Source organism: Terrapene carolina, unplaced genomic scaffold (assembly GCF_002925995.2).
Source record: "Terrapene carolina triunguis isolate 2854851 unplaced genomic scaffold, T_m_triunguis-2.0 Scaffold58, whole genome shotgun sequence".
Classification (NCBI taxonomy): domain Eukaryota; kingdom Metazoa; phylum Chordata; order Testudines; family Emydidae; genus Terrapene; species Terrapene triunguis.
In genome coordinates this window covers 65,113,868-65,131,642 of record NW_020664409.1, presented here as the reverse complement: position 1 = coordinate 65,131,642, position 17,775 = coordinate 65,113,868, and the positions used below count along the sequence as shown (strand labels likewise).

Genomic DNA, 17,775 nt, shown 5'->3' with positions numbered 1-17,775 from the left:
GAACCCGGCCCTTGTTGCTGCCAACTTAGATGGGCAGAAGGGTTACACTGACCACAGGTGTGACAGCTTAGTCTAAAGAGCTAGTTCTTTATCTAATGAACTATATTCCAAACCATTCTGGGATTGGATAAGTTGGAGCTCAGTAGTAGGAGAGAAGGTAGAAATCTAGTCTCTCCTCCCAAAAACCATCAACCTGTTTTTTGTAGCGACACTGATCTCGCCTCAGAGGACTGGGAACATAAGAAACCACAGCTGTTTTTGGAAGTCCTCGTTGGAGAAAGTTTGAAGACTTCCTGGGTTAGAGTTCCAGTACTGCATACAGCTTCAGGTTTCAGAAGGAGATCTTATATCCCCACACTCTGAATACATAAGACTAGCACACCTCAATTAAGGCAGAAATAAAAAATTCAAAGTCTCTTTTATAAGATAGCCCACAGAAGGGACATAATCTAGCTTTCCAGTAGATCCCCTATGGAGTGATTGACTCCATAACAGACCAGGACTAGTACGAAACTTGAAAGTTAACTCATCCCAGCCACTCCTGTTGACAGACTAAGTCCTTTCAGCATTTAATTTTTATGTAGAATGGTATTACTATATCTGTTACACCTCCAAGAAAATAAGCACATTGTTTATAATTTAAGTGCAGATTGGCTGTGCAAAAAATGAGCATGCGTATGTAGAATTATATTAACAGCATTGTAATCTACAACACATTAACATTTGGTCAGAGACATTAATTATTTTGGAAGATTTTATTGAGCAACCACATTAACATTTCTGGTTACATTAGTGTTTGGAATTAGGATTCTGCACCCATTAGGCCTTTTCTTCAGGAAACAAAACTAAGAAGCAGGAGAAGTGTAGTAGTTTCCTTGATCTGAACTCATTCTCAGACCAAGTTAGATGCACTCCTGGACATGGAGTTTACTCATGCTCTCTCATAGACTCTAGTGCAAGTGATATTGTTCATGGTGTATTCCTGTAAGAAAAAGGAGTTTATTGAAACTCATGAACTATCAGTGAGATTCAGACTGCTGTTGAAATAAGAGCCAATCTTTTCTGCCCCCTCAGAACTATAGTAATAGTATTTTAGTAATTCCCTAGATACATATCTGGGTTCTTTGCCTTTTTCTTCAATTTAAGCAGAAGAGGGAAGGACAGTTTGTCCATTATTGCAATAAGACAATGGAGCTCATCACTTCATCTCAGACTTGACCATCCCAAAAGTGTGTCATGTTTAGGTAGTTCTCATTTGCTTCCATTTTGTTTATCTTACCCCACTTCCATTGGAGCATAGGTGCATTTTGACTATGCAATTCAAACAGGGTTTTTCTGGTTACAGCAGCAGTTTGGACAGTGCTGCCACCCATTCACCAGCTAATTCTTCCACATATCGGACTGAGCTTTGCTTCCCACCCCAAGCTGGTATAGAGATTTGAGGCAGGTGGGGAATAGTTCCACACTAAATCATAGTCTAGGCAGCCAGAAGGAATGCAATTAAGTGGCTTTTTAGAAAGCCCTGGGTTTGCTTGAATCAGCCCTGATGCAATTCCATTAAGATATAGTTAATACCACTAGCCAGTAGTCAAGTGATTTCACTCACCACAATCATCTTCCCATCTGCTAGTTTTCTCTTTATTGTGGTCTCTTTACCATCCCACTTCTGCACCTGAGTTAGTGAGCCTTCTTCCAAGGTGACAATGCTCTGCAAAGAGAGTAATTGACCAGAATCTGAGAGTTGGGGGAGAACAGTCTGAAGTTTAGAACTAGAGAAATCCCCCAGATGTTTCCAACTCAGCTATTTGTGTTTATGTTAATGCAAGAACACATGCTAGCAAAGTTGACTGCTCCCATTCTTGTTGTCCAACAGCAGGCACTGATGGTTAAAAATGAGTTTAAGAGATTTTAATGGTATTTAACCCAGAACCAAGTTTCACGTTCCCTGAACCCTTTGTTTAAATAGGGCACTTTCTCCCTTCAGTTTGTTTCTCCTCAATGGAGTAATGGGAATGAAGAATGAATGCTGCTTTAGTACTCACCTTGGTTTTCCTGTCATCTGCTGTGGTTTCCTCAAACTCCTCCCCCAACTTGAAGGAGACCTCAGTACTTTTGAAAGTACTCTTTGTTTTGATGGTTATCACATCACCATCTGTGCTGATGGTCACAGTGGGTTTGGCCAGGCTGCCCAGTGTCCTGGTGGCTAAACCCACACCTGCAGAGGCACAAGACACTTATGTTCACCATCAGGAACCAAGACATTTCTTTAAAGTGTCTATCCTCTCTGTGTGGGACATTCCAAACACATGTTGGGAATTCAGGCTCAATGCCTCATCTGATCTGAATGTTTCTAGCCACCTGACAACCAGGTACTTAGACCTCTTATTTATACAGCTGACAGACCTGTAAAACGTCACACACACACACACACCATTGTTCCATCAGCAGCCGACAAACTCTGTCCCACATGGAATCTAGAATGAGCTGGTGTAGGGAGGTCAGCTTTACGAGCTTTGCATTTTCAGTTTAAAGGTACATTCTGCTGCTACAGTTCTCTCAGCAAAGCAGTAATCACAGGGTAGAAGTCTTTAACCCAATCAGTGAACCCCAAAGCTATGCAGGTTTTAGATTGGAACCCTAAAAGAGGGTAAATTATAGCTCAGCTGTTACCCATCTACTGCTTCCCCTAAGCACTACACCCTGGTGCCAGGAATAGTAAGTTATTGGTGATATTGCTGTCTCTGATACCAACATCCACATTTTGGTCTCTTACAACAGAGAATTTGAGACAATGCCATTGACTCCCTCTGGATGTACACCAGCATAGATCAAAACAAGATTTAGCCTTCAGTTTTTTAGCTTCCATTGCTTTATAGTGGTAGATGCTAGGAGCCAGAGCCTGCCCTTTTATGTCCCCATTATCAAGACAGAAAGTGGTCATCCAATATTAAATAAGACTTTCTCTACACATACTACTGAACAAGCAAATTACACCTACAATGTTATAGCAGCAGCATCTTCCCTTTTAATCCTAATCCCCTGCCTAAGATGATGCAAGGTCAGAATCTTATAAAAATCTAGGAAGACACAGTAGGTATTTCTAGTTAACTGAAGCAACATTTCCTTTTATAAAAGTAATTTAAACTCTGATACAGCCTCATTTTTTCCTTATTGAGTACTAGGGAACTACATAAGCAAGAGTCCCTAAGAACAATGAAAGAAATCCCAAGACAGAGTATGTGGCTAGTTACACTTTCCTTGCTGAACAGTGGGACATTCCCAAATATTACAGTATCATTTTTCTCACCCAGTTCTTTCATATAGTCCTCAAATTTTTCACTGGAGACAAACTTCCAGATTCCCACAAACAGGTCACACATTCTGTAGAGCTTGTTAAATAACACGCCACAGGGAAAAGTCAGCAACTCTCAGTGAGAGGGAGCAAAAGAAAATGGAGAAACCATCTTAGATAGCTTCTTTATAAAGATGACCTGAACATGTGATTATCTGGGACTGACCAATGGGAACTGAAGTGTTTTTGGAGAATCCATTCCAGGACCAGATTACATCAGAGGCTCCATTTCTTTTAGCGCAAAACCCCAATCAAAAGTGGTAGCAACACCTTAAAGTTGAATGAATTATCCTAACAGGATCCTGACATTTTGATAACATCTTAAAGTCCAAACACACCATGTTCCATAGCTTCAAAAAAAATTTCCCCAACAGAAGAACTTCTTACCTGCTTTGCTAAATGAGAGCAGCAGTAGTTTTAAAGGAACACCAGAATTAACAAAGAAGGCTACAGTACACCAATAAACAGCAAAATGGGTGTTAGCGGGTCTTTCCTGTATCAACATAACAACAAAAGAAAATGGGTATTTGAAAAAACAACATCAGAATATTAATTTTAAAACTACATTGTGTCTGAGATTATTTTACCTACTACAGAGACAATTACTCCTAAGATTCTTATAAATGAAAGAGGTTAAACTAATATTTTATCTCTTTATTGTTTGATTGCTTTGTTCATTGGACAACACTTTATGCATAGTCAGTTCCATTTGTTGTTTGTGTGCATCTCTCACAGAGCACCAGGGGAGAACAAGACATTTAAAAAACTAGGGACATGTGGCTTTAAAAGTACAAACGTGGCTGGATGACCTAGGAATACATTGTAGCTGTGACAACATTTAATTTATTGTCAAGTAGACATTGTCCTTCCAACAGGTGACAAAGTCTACAGCAGGAGGCATATAAGGCAAGGCAGAGCAATGGGATCAGACAAACCGCTTGACTGCTTCAAATGAAGACTGAGGTCCCAGGGTGTCCAAAAAGAATACAGGTATTGATGTCTTTGGGACTGGAGACGGGGACCATAAAGATGCTGCTGCTCTTGCGGCCATATTAATGGAGCTAGTGACTTCAGAGTTCTGCCCCCAAAAGGCCCTATGGAGGAGGCAGATAGTACTTAGGGCTGAATTATGGTGTTTACTTCTGAGCCCTGGAGCAACATCACTGGCAAAACTCCTATTGACTTCAATGGGGCCAGGATTTCATGCTTGGTGTCAATGGGCTGCCTGTATTTCTGGCCCTGGTGGAGGGAGGTAGTGGGCATGAAGATTTTTGATTCTACTATATTTTAAAAACAGTTTTCATTTTTATGGGTGTCTTAGTGCAGGATTGATGGCTGTACCGGCAATATACACATGAGGAATGGAAGATGAGATGCTGCAAAAAGTAAAAGGAGTAAGCAGTGGGATTTGGCAGACGCCTTGCTAGATCTGTGCTTTCTTTCCTTATCTCTTAATCTTTTTTCTTTTAAAAAAATTCTATCACCAGTTTTGTGATCACTTTTCCAAGAAATGGAGTGATCTTTGCAGTTGCAGATGGACAATTTTTCAAATCACATCTAGGTGTTGTATGTCTCATGGCCACTCCTCTGCAGATTCACACATGGGGAGATTCTTGCTGTGTCATCTCCTGGTAAAATCCAGCATCAGGGTGAGCTGAGATAACACACTATTGGTTGCTTTTGGTGTTGGAAGCACCTTTCCTGCCTTGTACAAAAGGCAGAAAAATCGTAAGAGGAAAAGGCGAGGGAGGCCACTTGCTATCAAACAGCTACTAGATGAGTGTGTATTTTTTAAAAAACAAAATAAAGCATTAATGTGTTAGGGTGGAAGTAGAATCCAAGTGGTGGACTATAAAGGGAACAAAGGAAACTGGAGAAGCAGGGAACTGAAGCCTAGAGTTTGTGTTCTGCATTACCTCAGGAAATTTACTTCTGGCCACTCTTTTAAAAGACAACTGGGAAAGTAAGTCATAGCCTACAAGTTATCCTATCACCATAGTGGAATGCTCTGCTGGTAAGGGGAGGATGAACACACTAGAGAAACACCCCTAAACAAACTTCTATGATCCAAGTATTTTACATTTAGTTGAAGTGTGATAGCTAAGAATCTTACAGTCCCATGACCTTTTCAGGATATTGAGTAACTCAAGATGTAAGAACAAGAGAAAGAATCACACCTGATTCAGATATAAATGCCAATATTCAGAGAATGGGAGGTATGGAAGTAGCCAGTGTACAGTTCATTTTCCATAGCATTTTGGAAACTGATTGTTAGCTTTAGGGGATCTTGCTGCTCTAGTTTGGTTTTGGTTAGATCTAAGCTGAGCTGCAAACTGTTGGAATTTTTACAGAGAATCATAGAAAATTAGGGTTGGAAGAGATCTCAGGAGGTCATCTAGTCCAACCCCCTGCTCAAAGCAGGACCAACCCCAGCTAAATCATCCCAGCCAGGGCTTTATCAAGCCTGACCTTAAAAACCTCTAAGGAAGGAGATTCCACCACCTCCCTAGGTAACCCATTCCAGTGCTTCACCATCCTCCTAGTGAAATAGTTTTTCCTAATATCCAACCTAGACCTCCTCCACTGCAACTTGAGACCATTACTCCTTGTTCTGTCATCTGCCACCACTGAGAACAGCCTAGCTCCATCCTCTTTGAAATCCCTCTTCAGGTAGCTGAAGGCTGCTATCAAATCCCCTCTCACTCTTCCCCAGACTGAACAAGCCCAGTTCCCTCAGCCTCTCCTCAGAAATAATGTGCCCCACTCCCCTAATCATTTTGGTTGCCCTCCACTGGACTCTCTCCAATTTGTCCACATCCTTTAGTGGGGGGCCCAAAACTGGACACAATACACCATATGTGGCCTCACCAGTGCCAAAAAGAGGGGAATAATCACTTTCCTTGATCTACTGGCAATGCTCCTACTAATGCAGCCCAATATGCTATTAGCCTTCTTGGCAACAAGGGCACACTGTTGACTCATATCCAACTTCTTGTCCACTGTAATCCCCAGGTCCTTTTCTGCAGAACTGCCGCTTAGCCAGTCGGGCCCCAGCCTGTAGCAGTGCATGGGATTCTTCTATACTAAGTGCAGGACTCTGCACTTGTCCTTGTTGAACCTCATCAGATTTCTTTTGGCCCAATCCTTCAATTTGTCTAGGTCCCTCTGGGCCCTATCCCTACCCTCCAGTATATCTACCTCTCCCCCCAGCTTAGCATCATCTACAAGCTTGCTGAGGGTGCAATCCATACCATCACCCAGATCATTAATGAACAAAACTGGCCCCAGGACCGACCCCTGGGGCACTCTGCTTGATACCAGCTGCCAACTAGACATTGAGCTGTTGATCACTATCTGTTGAGCCCGATGATCTAGCCAGCTTTCTATCCACCGTATAGTCCATTTATCCAATCCAGACTTCTTTAACTTGCTGGCAAGAATATGGTGGGAGACCGTATCAAAAGCTTTGCTGGAGTCAAGGTATCTCATGTCCACCACTTTCCCCATATTGACAGAGCCAGTTATCTCATTGTAGAAGGCAGTCAGGTTGGTAAGGCATAACTTGCCCTTGTGAATCCATGGTAACTGTTCCTAAACTGTTCTTCTCCTTCAAATGCTTCAAAATGTATTTGCTTATTGCAGCAGAGTTATACTTGCTTTCCAGTTAGCACCTTACATGTGTAACTGTGTTGGACTATTTGCATGATTACACTATTGAAGTTCCATGGCTAGATACTGTTTGGAGTAAAACAGGTGTCTGATCCCACAGCTCAGGTACTATGGAACTTATCTTGGAGGAGCTTCCCCACTTGTAGGTTGGGAAATTGATCTATTTGAGAACTGCCATCACATAGCTCTTTGATAAAGATGACAATTGCTGAGGAAACAAGTGTTTTTGCTTTAGCTAGAACAGCAGTGTCAGTCATTGCAATATTATCTGCCATTACTAGAATCACACGGTTTAAAGCTAGATTATCCACCAGATCATCTGGTCTGATCTCCGCTCTATCACAGACCACCACTAAGCACCTGCACACTTAACCCAAAAACTGAATAGTTTGGTCTGATTTACAGCCCTGGGGAGACTAGACTTATGTGCCACAGGCAGGGAACAGGAGGGACAGAGGTACACCAGTGCCCAAGCCCCCCCACAATGCCAGGGAAATGAAGTGAGATATACCCAAATAATCCTGGCAAGTGACCCACTCCCATATGCTGCAGAGGAAGGCAACCTTCTCCTGCCTCCCACGCCAGGTCAGTGCCATTCTAACCTCACATACGGCGATCAGCTAGACCCCGAGAATGTGAGCAAGAATCATCCAGCCAAGCAGAGAGACTGCTCATCAGTGCTACCTCAGAGCCCAGGCCCTCCCCATCAAGCATCTCATCCCCAGTGTCCCCTGGCCATCCCTGAGGCTTCAGAGGAAGCAAATTTAAAAAAAACAAACAAACAAACAAACAAAAAAAAAAACACCCAACACACCCTCTCTAGAATACATTGTGGGGAACTGTGTAGAGGGAGGGAAGAAAAATCCTTTTTGACCCCTGCAGGCAGCCAGCTGAAACCCTGCAGCCAATATTTAAAAAGGGCTCTAGAGGTGATCCCGGCAATTACAGACCGGTAAGTCTAACATCTGTACCGGGCAAATTAGTCGAAACAATAGTTAAGAATAAAATTGTCAGACACATAGAAAAACAAACTGTTGAGCAATAGTCAACATGGTTTCTGTAAAGGGAAATCGTGTCTTACTAATCTATTAGAATTCTTTGAAGGGGTCAACAAACATGTGGACAAGGGGGATCCAGTGGACATAGTGTACTTAGATTTCCAGAAAGCCTTTGACAAGGTCCCTCACCAAAGGCTCTTATGTAAATTAAGCTGCCATGGGATAAAAGGGAAGGTCCTTTCATGGATTGAGAACTGGTTAAAAGACAGGGAACAAAGGGTAGGAATTAATGGTAAATTCTCAGAATGGAGAGGGGTAACTAGTGGTGTTCCCCAAGGGTCAGTCCTTGGACCGATCCTATTCAACTTATTCATAAATGATCTGGAGAAAGGGGTAAACAGTGAGGTGGCAAAGTTTGCAGATGATACTAAACTGCTCAAGATAGTTAAGTCCAAAGCAGACTGTGAAGAACTTCAAAAAGATGTCACAAAACTAAGTGATTGGGCAACAAAATGGCAAATGAAATTTAATGTGGATAAATGTAAAGTAATGCACATTGGAAAAAATAACCCCACCTATACATACAATATGATGGGGTCTAATTTAGCTACAACAAGTCAGGAAAAAGATCTTGGAGTCATCGTGGATAGTTCTCTGAAAATGTCCACGCAGTGTGCAGAGGTGGTCAAAAAAGCAAACAGGATGTTAGGAATCATTAAAAAGGGGATAGAGAATAAGACTGAGAATATATTATTGCCCTTATATAAATCCATGGTACGCCCTCATCTCAAATACTGCGTACAGATGTGGTCTCCTCATCTCAAAAAAGATATACTGGCACTAGAAAAGGTTCAGAAAAGGGCAACAAAAATGATTAAGGGTTTGGAACTGGTCCCATATGAGGAGAGATTAAAGAGGCTAGGACTCTTCAGCTTGGAAAAGAGGAGACTAAGGGGGGATATGATAGAGGTCTATAAAATCATGAGTGATGTGGAGAAAGTGGATAAGGAAAAGTTATTTACTTATTCCCATAATACAAGAACTAGGGGTCATCAAATGAAATTAATAGGCAGCAGGTTTAAAACAAATAAAAGGAAGTTCTTCACGCAGCGCACAGTCAACTTGTGGAACTCCTTACCTGAGGAGGTTGTGAAGGCTAGGACTATAACAGCATTTAAAAGAGAACTGGATACGTTCATGGTGGGTAAGTCCATTAATGGCTATTAGCCAGGATGGGTAAGGAATGGTGTCCCTAGCCTCTGTCTATCAGAGGGTGGAGATGGATGGCAGGAGAGAGGTCACTTAGGGTATGTCTACACTACAGGATTAATCCGAATTTAGATAATTCGAATTTGGGAAACAGGTTGTATAAATTCGATTGTGCGCGGCCACACTAAGCACATTAATTCGGTTTTTAACCACATTAATTCGGTGGTGTGCGGCCACACTACCCCATTACTTTAACCACAGTAATTCGGTGGTGTGCGGCCACACTAACCCTAATTCGAATTAACAAAATCGATTTAGGCGCTACTCCGCTCGTCGAGGTGGAGTACAGAAATCGATTTTAAGTGCCCTTTAATTCGAATTAACTGGCTCTGTAGTGTGGACGGGTGAAGGGTTAATTCGGATTAATGCAGCTAAATCCGAATTAAAGTCGTAGTGTAGACCAGGCCTTGATCATTGCCTGTTAGGTTCACTCCCTCTGGGGCACCTGGCATTGGCCACTGTCGGTAGACAGGATATTGGGCTAGATGGACCTTTGGTCTGACCCGGTACGGCCTCTCATGTTCCTAAACTCATAAGAACATAACATAAAACAAACTGGAAGTGAGCCTAGGGCTGTTGATTCCCCACCCCTCTACCATCACTAGCAAGGTCTGTGACAGGGTTTATGGTCATGGTGGTATAATAAATAAAAAACCACCACACACAAAATTAAAAACCAAACCCAAAAAAAACCCACCACCCCCACACCAAACCTAAATCTCTACCACTGCTGGATAATGGTGGTTTGTATTTCAGTGCTATTTTAGACTGGCAGAGAGTCAGCTAAGAGTAGACGATTCCACCATGTGTTCAGAAGTGATTTATTTAGTAGCCACAGACACCAATAGCTCAAGTTAGTTACAGAACTGCTTTGAATGCATTTGTTTCCCAAGGTGAAGCAAGAGGCTTGCGCAAGCAGACAGCAGTGTAGTGTAGCTACAGTCCCTGAACGGATTCTCTGCAGCAAGTTCTGATCTGGTGTGGAGATGGGAATTCCTCAGGCCCTCTCATAGACTAGTGCAGGTGACATTGTTCATGGTGCATTCCTAGGGCGGGAGAAAATAAAATTGATTGAAACTTCTGAAATATCACACCAGAATTTTATGAGTCTAATTAGGGCAAGGATGTTGGTCATTTCTCAGAGTCAAAGGTGTTTATTTAGTGCCCATCACTATGATATTCATGTCATCAGAAAGAGAAACCAGACATTTCTTGCCTCCAGGAATTCTTTAGTGCTAGCTGATCACTAAATATACTCTACTTCTCTGCCTAGTGCACTTGAATGGCAGGGCTCTCATCTTCCCCTACCTTTCTGTTCATCACTTAGCACAGAGGTGGGCAAACTACAGGACCCTCCTGCCTGGCCCCTGAGCTCCTGTCGCGGGAGGCTAGCCCCCAGCCCTTCCCCTGCTGTGCTCCCTCCCCCGCAGCCTCAGCTTGCTTGCTCCGCCGTCAGCGCAATGCTCTGGGCTGCAGGGCTGCAAGCTCCTGGGACAGCGCAGCTGCAGTGCCGGGGCCTGACCTGGTGCTGTGGCATGGCTGGCTCCAGCCAGGCAGTGTGGCTGTCGCGCTGCCAGCCACTGGTACTCCAGGCAGCGTGGTAAGTGGGCAGGGAGCGGGGGGGAGGGGTTGGATAGAGGGCAGGGGAGTTTGGGGTGGTGGTCAGGGCAGTCAGAGGGCAGGGAACAGGGGGGGTTGAATGGGGCAGAGGTCCTGAGGGGGGCAGGAATGAGGAATGAGACCAGGGGTTGGATGGGGGTGGCGAGGGGCAGACAGAGGCGGGGATTCCGGGGGCTCTCAGGGGACAGGAGTCCCAGGAGGCCATCAGGGGGTGAGAAGCAGGAGGGGTCGGATAGGGGGCAAGGGCCAGGCCACACCTGGCCTGACTGTTTGGGGAGGAACAGCCTCCCCTAACTGGCCCTCCATACAATTTCAGAAACCCAATGCAGCCCTCAGGCCAAAAAGTTTGCCTGCCCCTGACTTAGCAGCTAATACAATGACACAGTCCATAGGTGCTGGAAGTAGGGGTGCTGCTGCATCCCCGGGCTTTAAGTGGTTTCAATTATATATGGGGTTACAGTTTGGTTCAATGGGTCTCAGCACCTGCACTATACAAGTTGTTCCAGGACCCCGATACAGAGCTTGATTTTTGGTCTCTTTAGGGCTTCTCCACCAGTTTTATTTCAAGTGAAACTTCCCTACATTGTATTTTTTACATTCCTCATGTTCCCCATCATAAGTCACAGCAGCATTTAGTCTGTGCTTTTCTATTTCAAAAGAATTTAATGCTCAGATGAGGGGGTTAAAGAAAAAAAAAAAAAAGAATTGAACTAACCACAACCATCTTCCCATCCACCAGCGCTCTCTTTATTGTGGTCTGTTTGCCATCCCACTTCTGCACCTGAGTCAGAGAGCCATTGTCCAAGGTTACAGTGCTCTGTCAAGAGAAGAGAAGCAAATGGACTCTGGGATATTCTGACGGGACACTCAGTCTCTCCTGTTGCAGCTATTCTACTTCAAATAAATATTAATTGGGACAACAGTGAGAGTCTCATTTGGCCAAGTAGTTAAGGCACTCACCTGAGTGGTGGGAGATGCCTGTACAAAGCCCTTCTTCTCAGGCCAGGTGTGTGTGGGGGGGATTTAAACTGAAGTCTCCCACATCCCTAACTCCTGGGCTAAGGAAGGCTGCTGCCACCGCTGCCACTTCCTCCTCCCCAAACCATTCTGGCAATAGGGCAGCTTGGGCACCTAAGCCATCAACTTTGGGAGAGGGGTTCCAGCTGTGGGCTGCAAGCAGGCGATAAGCACCTCCTTGACCCAGACATAGGCACCCAATTCTGTGAGAGGGAGGGACCTTACAACACACCCCTCATCATCATTTCCCATTGGCTAGCTTAGGCCGTTCACTGCCTAGCATGCCAGTTTCTGTGGATCCCATTCTGAGGTGCTGGTCTCTGCTCTCATTATATAGGGAGCCTAGGTACTTAACTCAGGCTTTGTGAATCCCAGGAATTTTCTAGTTGCCTAGACGTTAGACCTGGATCCTCAAAGAGACTTAGATGTTGAAATGCCTTAGAAGAGGGGTGGGATTTAGTTTGTGGGTTCACAGTGGGCACATGATTGCCCTAGAGTCAGCCAGAAGAGCCAGCCATGGGATCCCCCATACTTATGGGGATTGGGGAAAAGGAAGAAAGCCATATCAAGACAAAAATAATCACAAGGCAAGAAAGGGCACAAACCCAGATATCCTTTGCAGGACATCCTGAAGGATTAGCCCTCACCATGGTTTTCCTGTCATCTGCTGTGGTTTCCTCAAACTCTTCCCCCAGCTTGAAGGAGATCTCTGTGTTTTTAAAGGTGCTCTCTGTCTTGATGGTTATTATATCCCCATTGATGCTGATGATCACACTGGACTTGGCCAGGCTGCCAAGTTTCCTAGTAGTAAAACCCACCCCTTGAAAAGAAAAGCACAAGTTAACAGCTTGGATTTTACATGCACATCCAGAAGGGAGACATAGCTCACTGCAACTTGCTGAAGAGGTCTGTGGATGTACTAGACGCTCTCTCACGAACACCTGAATGGGCTCTAACTAGACTACCAAGGAGATAACTGAGATTAGCAGAAATACAGAAAGAGGGGAAATCTATGTGGTAAAAACTGTCGTTGTTATGGTCACTTTGGAAATTGACACAGTCACTAGATTAAAGTGTGCTGGTCACTGCTAGAGCTAAACCCCAGCTACTGAATTTAAATCCTTACCCAAGTCATCAGGGATGTTTGTTCAGGGCAACATACCTGGGTATCAGTCATTCACATAGTTACATTAGGGCCCTCATAACTTTTATTGCATATTAGTAGGCATTAACAGGCATTAACCCACTGGTTCCACAAACAACTCATTCAAAGCACTGATAGTCAAGAAAGCATTATCAGTAGAGGATAGCCCCAGGCAGATTCAAACAGTATCTTCCCCTTATTAGGAAAAGGGAGAGAACATCAACATCTGAATCATTAGCTAGAAAGAAATATTTCTAAAATATAAAGAAAAGCCAGGAACTATGTTCTATTATCCCAAATCCAAATAAGCATCAGCAATCTAAAGTGAAGCAACCATGAGTAGAAAACTAAGTTGAGTAAATAAATGGAATTAAATACATTCTCAGAATCATCTATTAGGAGAGAGATTTCCTACTTGAATTATAGTATACTCCTTACCCAGTTCTTTCATATAGCTGTCAAAGTTCTCACTAGAAATGAGTTTCCAGGTTCCTAAAAATAACTCACACATGATATAGATTGTAGTTGATACTATTACTAACCCCCCAAAAAAATTATTCTCCCTCAAAGACCTGAAGCTATTATAAGCTACCTAACCTCAATAGCTTCCTTTTAAAGATGCCCTGAACATGTGATACTCAACAACATCCAATCAGGAGAAGCAATGCAAAGACACCAATCATTTCCCTTTTATTTCTTTGAGCATAAACTAAAATCCTTACAGCTGGCAGAGTTCACAAGGAAAGTTGTTCAGTAAAGGATGTTAGTCCCAAAGGTAGCTTCTAAATAAAACTGAGTTTTTTCAATAGTGGGACACAGTAAAAAAAAGAAGAATCAGCTTTCCCCAATTAGAGAGGGATCAGCTGTAAAGAGACCTGTCAGTTTGTGTAGATTTAGGAAGTCCCTTCCTGATTTGCCTGTGAGGCCCACACAAGGCTTGATTACTGCTGTGGTGATACTTCCTGACTCCTAGCAAGTAGTTCCCTCTAAACTGATCAAGTTCTGATTGCTCTCAAACCTGGCTCCACCGACATCTTATATGCTCCCTGCCATGAGTACAGTGCTCAAACGGGGGGGGGGGGGGGGGGGGGGGTGATTTACTTCAACTTTTTTGTCAACTTTTCCCCCCACCTAGCTGCAGTGAAGAGGGCTGCTCTGCCATTACCACATATGACCCTCAATACCCGCATCAATTAAGAATTTTCTCAGTCTCTCCAATTCATTCCACCTGCAAGTCCTAGCCACTACTAATGTCCTCCACAGGCCCTGGCAGTCCTGATTTGTCTTCAGCTGGTGTGTCAGAGGGGAAGTGGGGGTGGTTGCTCATTATTCAAAGATTGTTTGGGTTCCTTAAAAGTCAGGTGATAAAGGCTGAGGTAGGAGGTATGTTAGGCAAGGTAGAGAGGTCAGAGCAGAGTGAAATTTTTAGGACAAATAATTTATTTGCCAAAAATGCACTTTTGGTCAACCCCAAACTCTTGGTATTTGCCATGATTTCACTGAATAGTTCTGGCCAAAATAAAATTTTGTGGGGAAGTGAGTTGCCATTCACAAAGCAGTGGTGGGCAAGGAGGGAGGTGGCAGCAACAGCAGCAGGAAACACCTAAGTTAAAGCTTTTAGGCCAGTGATTAGAGCACTCTCCTGGGATGTAGGAGACCCAGCTTCAGTTCTCTGCTCTGCCTGATATGGAGCAGGGACTTGTACTTGGGTCTCTTCCATTACAGGAAAGTGCCCTAACCTCTAGGTTATAGCATAGTCTGGGGTGGGTCTCTCTCAGTGTCTCCTGTTGAAGCTGTTCCACTTTACAGACAATACTCGAATAACCAGTGGACCAGAGAGTGAGAATCTCTCTTTACCTAGCAGTTGGGGCCCTGGGGGGGGGGGGACGGACTTTTTTGATTCACCAATTTTTTTTTGGAATTTACAGTTTAGGTTGAACCAAATTATTTTTTGGGGGGAGGGGGGATGGACAAATCCCTTGGCTGTTGCAAATGGAGACTGGAGTCCCAGTGTGTTCAGAAAGATGACAGGTACTGATGTCTGTGAGGGTGGAGACAGAAATCATGAAGAGGCTGCTGCTACTGTGGTCACATTAGGGGAGGTAGTGGCAGATAGTACTGGGAGCTTAATTATGGGTGTTTGCTGCTGAAACTTGGAGCAACATCAGTGGCAAAACTCCCATTGACTTCAATAGGGACAGAATTTCATCCCCTGCTGTCTTGTCAGTGGGTTGGTAGCCTCTCTGGTCAGGATGGGGAGAGAGTGAGTGAGTGTGTGTGTGAGAGAAGAGGATCTTGGTTCTATTATCTTTTAAAAACAGTTGTCATGTTTATGGGTGTCCTAGGGCGGGATCAAAGGCTGTTCTGGCAACATACAAATGAAAGGTGAAGGATGAGAAGCAACAAAAAGCAAAGGGAACGAGGAGTGGGGTTGGGAACACAGCTTGCTAGTTCTGGCATTCTTTCCTTTTTTCTTAGTCTTTTTAGCAATATTCTCGGTCACCAGGTCTGTGAGCTCTTTCCCAAGAGCTGGGCTGATTTTTTGCAGCAGCTGATTAAAATCACTTCCACGTATTTTATGACTCCTGGATATCCCTGTCCCAATTCACATGTAGGAAGATACATATGGTCATCTCTTGGTAAAGTCCAACATCAGAATGATCTAAGCTGAGTTAACTGGGCTGCTTTGAGAGGCTCTGCAGTTATGGGCTGCTCTGTAGCAAGGCTTATCCCCAAGGGTCCTGAGACCCCAGACACACTGCTCCAGAGCATCCAGCCCATGGGGCTCTTCCCCCACTGCATCCCCTAAATAACCTGCAGGTTGTAGACAAGAAATACAGGCACATTCCCATAAGGAGCCTGCATGGTGGTGCAGCTTCACTGCTCTGGGACCTGAGCTAACTATCATGATTGCAGCTTAAGTAGACGTACCCTGGGGTTTCAGTACAGACAGACCCAGAATTTCACCCTAATGAAATTTTGCTTCTAGATTGATGAGCAACATAGGAATGACCCAGAGATTATTATCCATTAATTTTTGGAGTGTTGAATTGAGATGTGTAATAGATAGGGCCCCACCCCTACCACTTTCATAGCCATGAAAAATGTGTCACAGACCATGAAATAAGCCCCTCCTTATGAAATCTGATCTCCCCTGTGCTGCTGGGAGCACCCCAGCTGGGGGTGCCTAGCTGCAAGTCCTGGCCCAGCCTGGCTTCCTACAGCAGCAGGAAGGTACTTGGAGCCGGGTCTGATCCCTCTCCCCAGGAGCAGCCATGCAGGGGAAAGAGCAAGTCCTGTCCCTCCCCAGCTTGGCCAGGACGAGCAGCTAGGACACCCAGACTATGTGCTCCCAGCAGCATGGGGAGATCAGATCCACCTCCAGGATCATAGTAGATGCAGCTGTTCTCAGGGGGCTCAGCACAAAAGTGAGGGTGGCAATCCTGTGACACCCCCTCTCCATAGTTCCCTTTTGGGTCAGGACCCCATGGTTACAACACCCTGAAATTTCAGATTTAAACAACTGAAAATGGTAAATTTACCAATTTTCAAATCATATGGCTGTGAAAATTACCAGAATGGGTCATGAATTTGGTAGGGCCCTAATAATAGGCTTCTAGTCACATACCATGTCAAGTCCTGGGTTAGTAGGAAACTGAAGATCTAAACAAGAGACAGAATGATATACAGTAACGCCTCACTTAATGTTGTAGTTATGTTCCTGAAAAAATGTGACTTTAAGCAAAATGATGTTAAGCGAATCCAATTTCCCCATAAGAATTAATGTAAATGAGGGGTTTGGTTCCAGGGAATTATTTTTTCCCACCAGACAAAACACTATATTATACACACACTAAGTCTTAAACAAACAATTTAATACTGGTACACAGTGTTGAGGATTATTTCAAGCTGAAGTTGCACGAGCTGTCCGAGGCCTGTATCCCGAGAAAGGGAAAAGGGTTAGTGGGCAGGAGATTTAGACCTAGCTGGATGAGTGGGCGTCTCAAAGGGGCGATTAAGAAAAAACAGAAAGCGTACAGAGAGTGGAAGAAGGGAGAGATCAGCAAGGAAACCTACCTTATTGAGGTTAGAGCATGTAGGGATGCGGTGAGAAAGGCCAAAAGCCGTGTAGAGTTGGACCTCGCGAGGGGAATTAAATCCAATAATAAGAGGTTTTATAGCCATATAAATAGGAAGAAAACAAAGAAAGAGGAAGTGGGACCGCTGAAGAATGTAGATGGAGTGGAAATTAAGAATAATCTAGGCATGGCACAATATCTAAATGAATATTTTGCATCGGTCTTTAATAAGGCTAATGAAGGGTTTAGGAATAGAGGGAGTAGGACGGAGGGGAATATAGGAGGGGGGATTGAAATTACAGTATCAGAGGTGGAAGCCAAACTTGACCAGCTAAACGGGACTAAATCGGGCGGACCGGATGATCTTCATCCTAGAATATTGAAGGAACTGACGCGAGAAATTGCGAGCCCCTTGGCGATAATTTTTAATGAATCTGTAAACTCGGGGGTGGTACCGTTGGACTGGAGAATAGCTAATGTGGTTCCTATTTTCAAGAAGGGGAAAAAAAGTGACCCGGGTAACTACAGGCCTGTTAGTTTAACTTCTGTAGTATGCAAGGTCTTGGAAAAAATTTTGAAGGAGAAAGTAGTTAAGGACCTGGAGGTGAATGGCAATTGGGACAAATT

At 44.0% G+C, this 17,775-nt stretch overlaps 2 protein-coding genes across 2 annotated transcripts; both read right to left on the bottom strand.

The window, feature by feature from the left end:
• Positions 1 to 931: 931 nt before the first annotated feature.
• Positions 932 to 3,380, bottom strand: LOC112104695 (fatty acid-binding protein, adipocyte-like). Its single transcript, XM_024197183.2, has 4 exons — positions 3,308 to 3,380; positions 2,043 to 2,215; positions 1,607 to 1,708; positions 932 to 982 (listed from the first exon to the last, which is right to left on the bottom strand). Exons 1-4 carry the CDS (start codon positions 3,378 to 3,380, stop codon positions 932 to 934), a joined length of 399 nt encoding a protein of 132 aa, XP_024052951.2.
• A 6,915-nt stretch (positions 3,381 to 10,295) lies between these two features.
• Positions 10,296 to 13,580, bottom strand: LOC112104694 (myelin P2 protein-like). The gene is made up of 4 exons (XM_024197181.2): positions 13,508 to 13,580; positions 12,573 to 12,745; positions 11,624 to 11,725; positions 10,296 to 10,334 (listed from the first exon to the last, which is right to left on the bottom strand). Exons 1-4 carry the CDS (start codon positions 13,578 to 13,580, stop codon positions 10,296 to 10,298), a joined length of 387 nt encoding a protein of 128 aa, XP_024052949.2.
• Between the last annotated feature and the right edge of the window lie 4,195 nt (positions 13,581 to 17,775).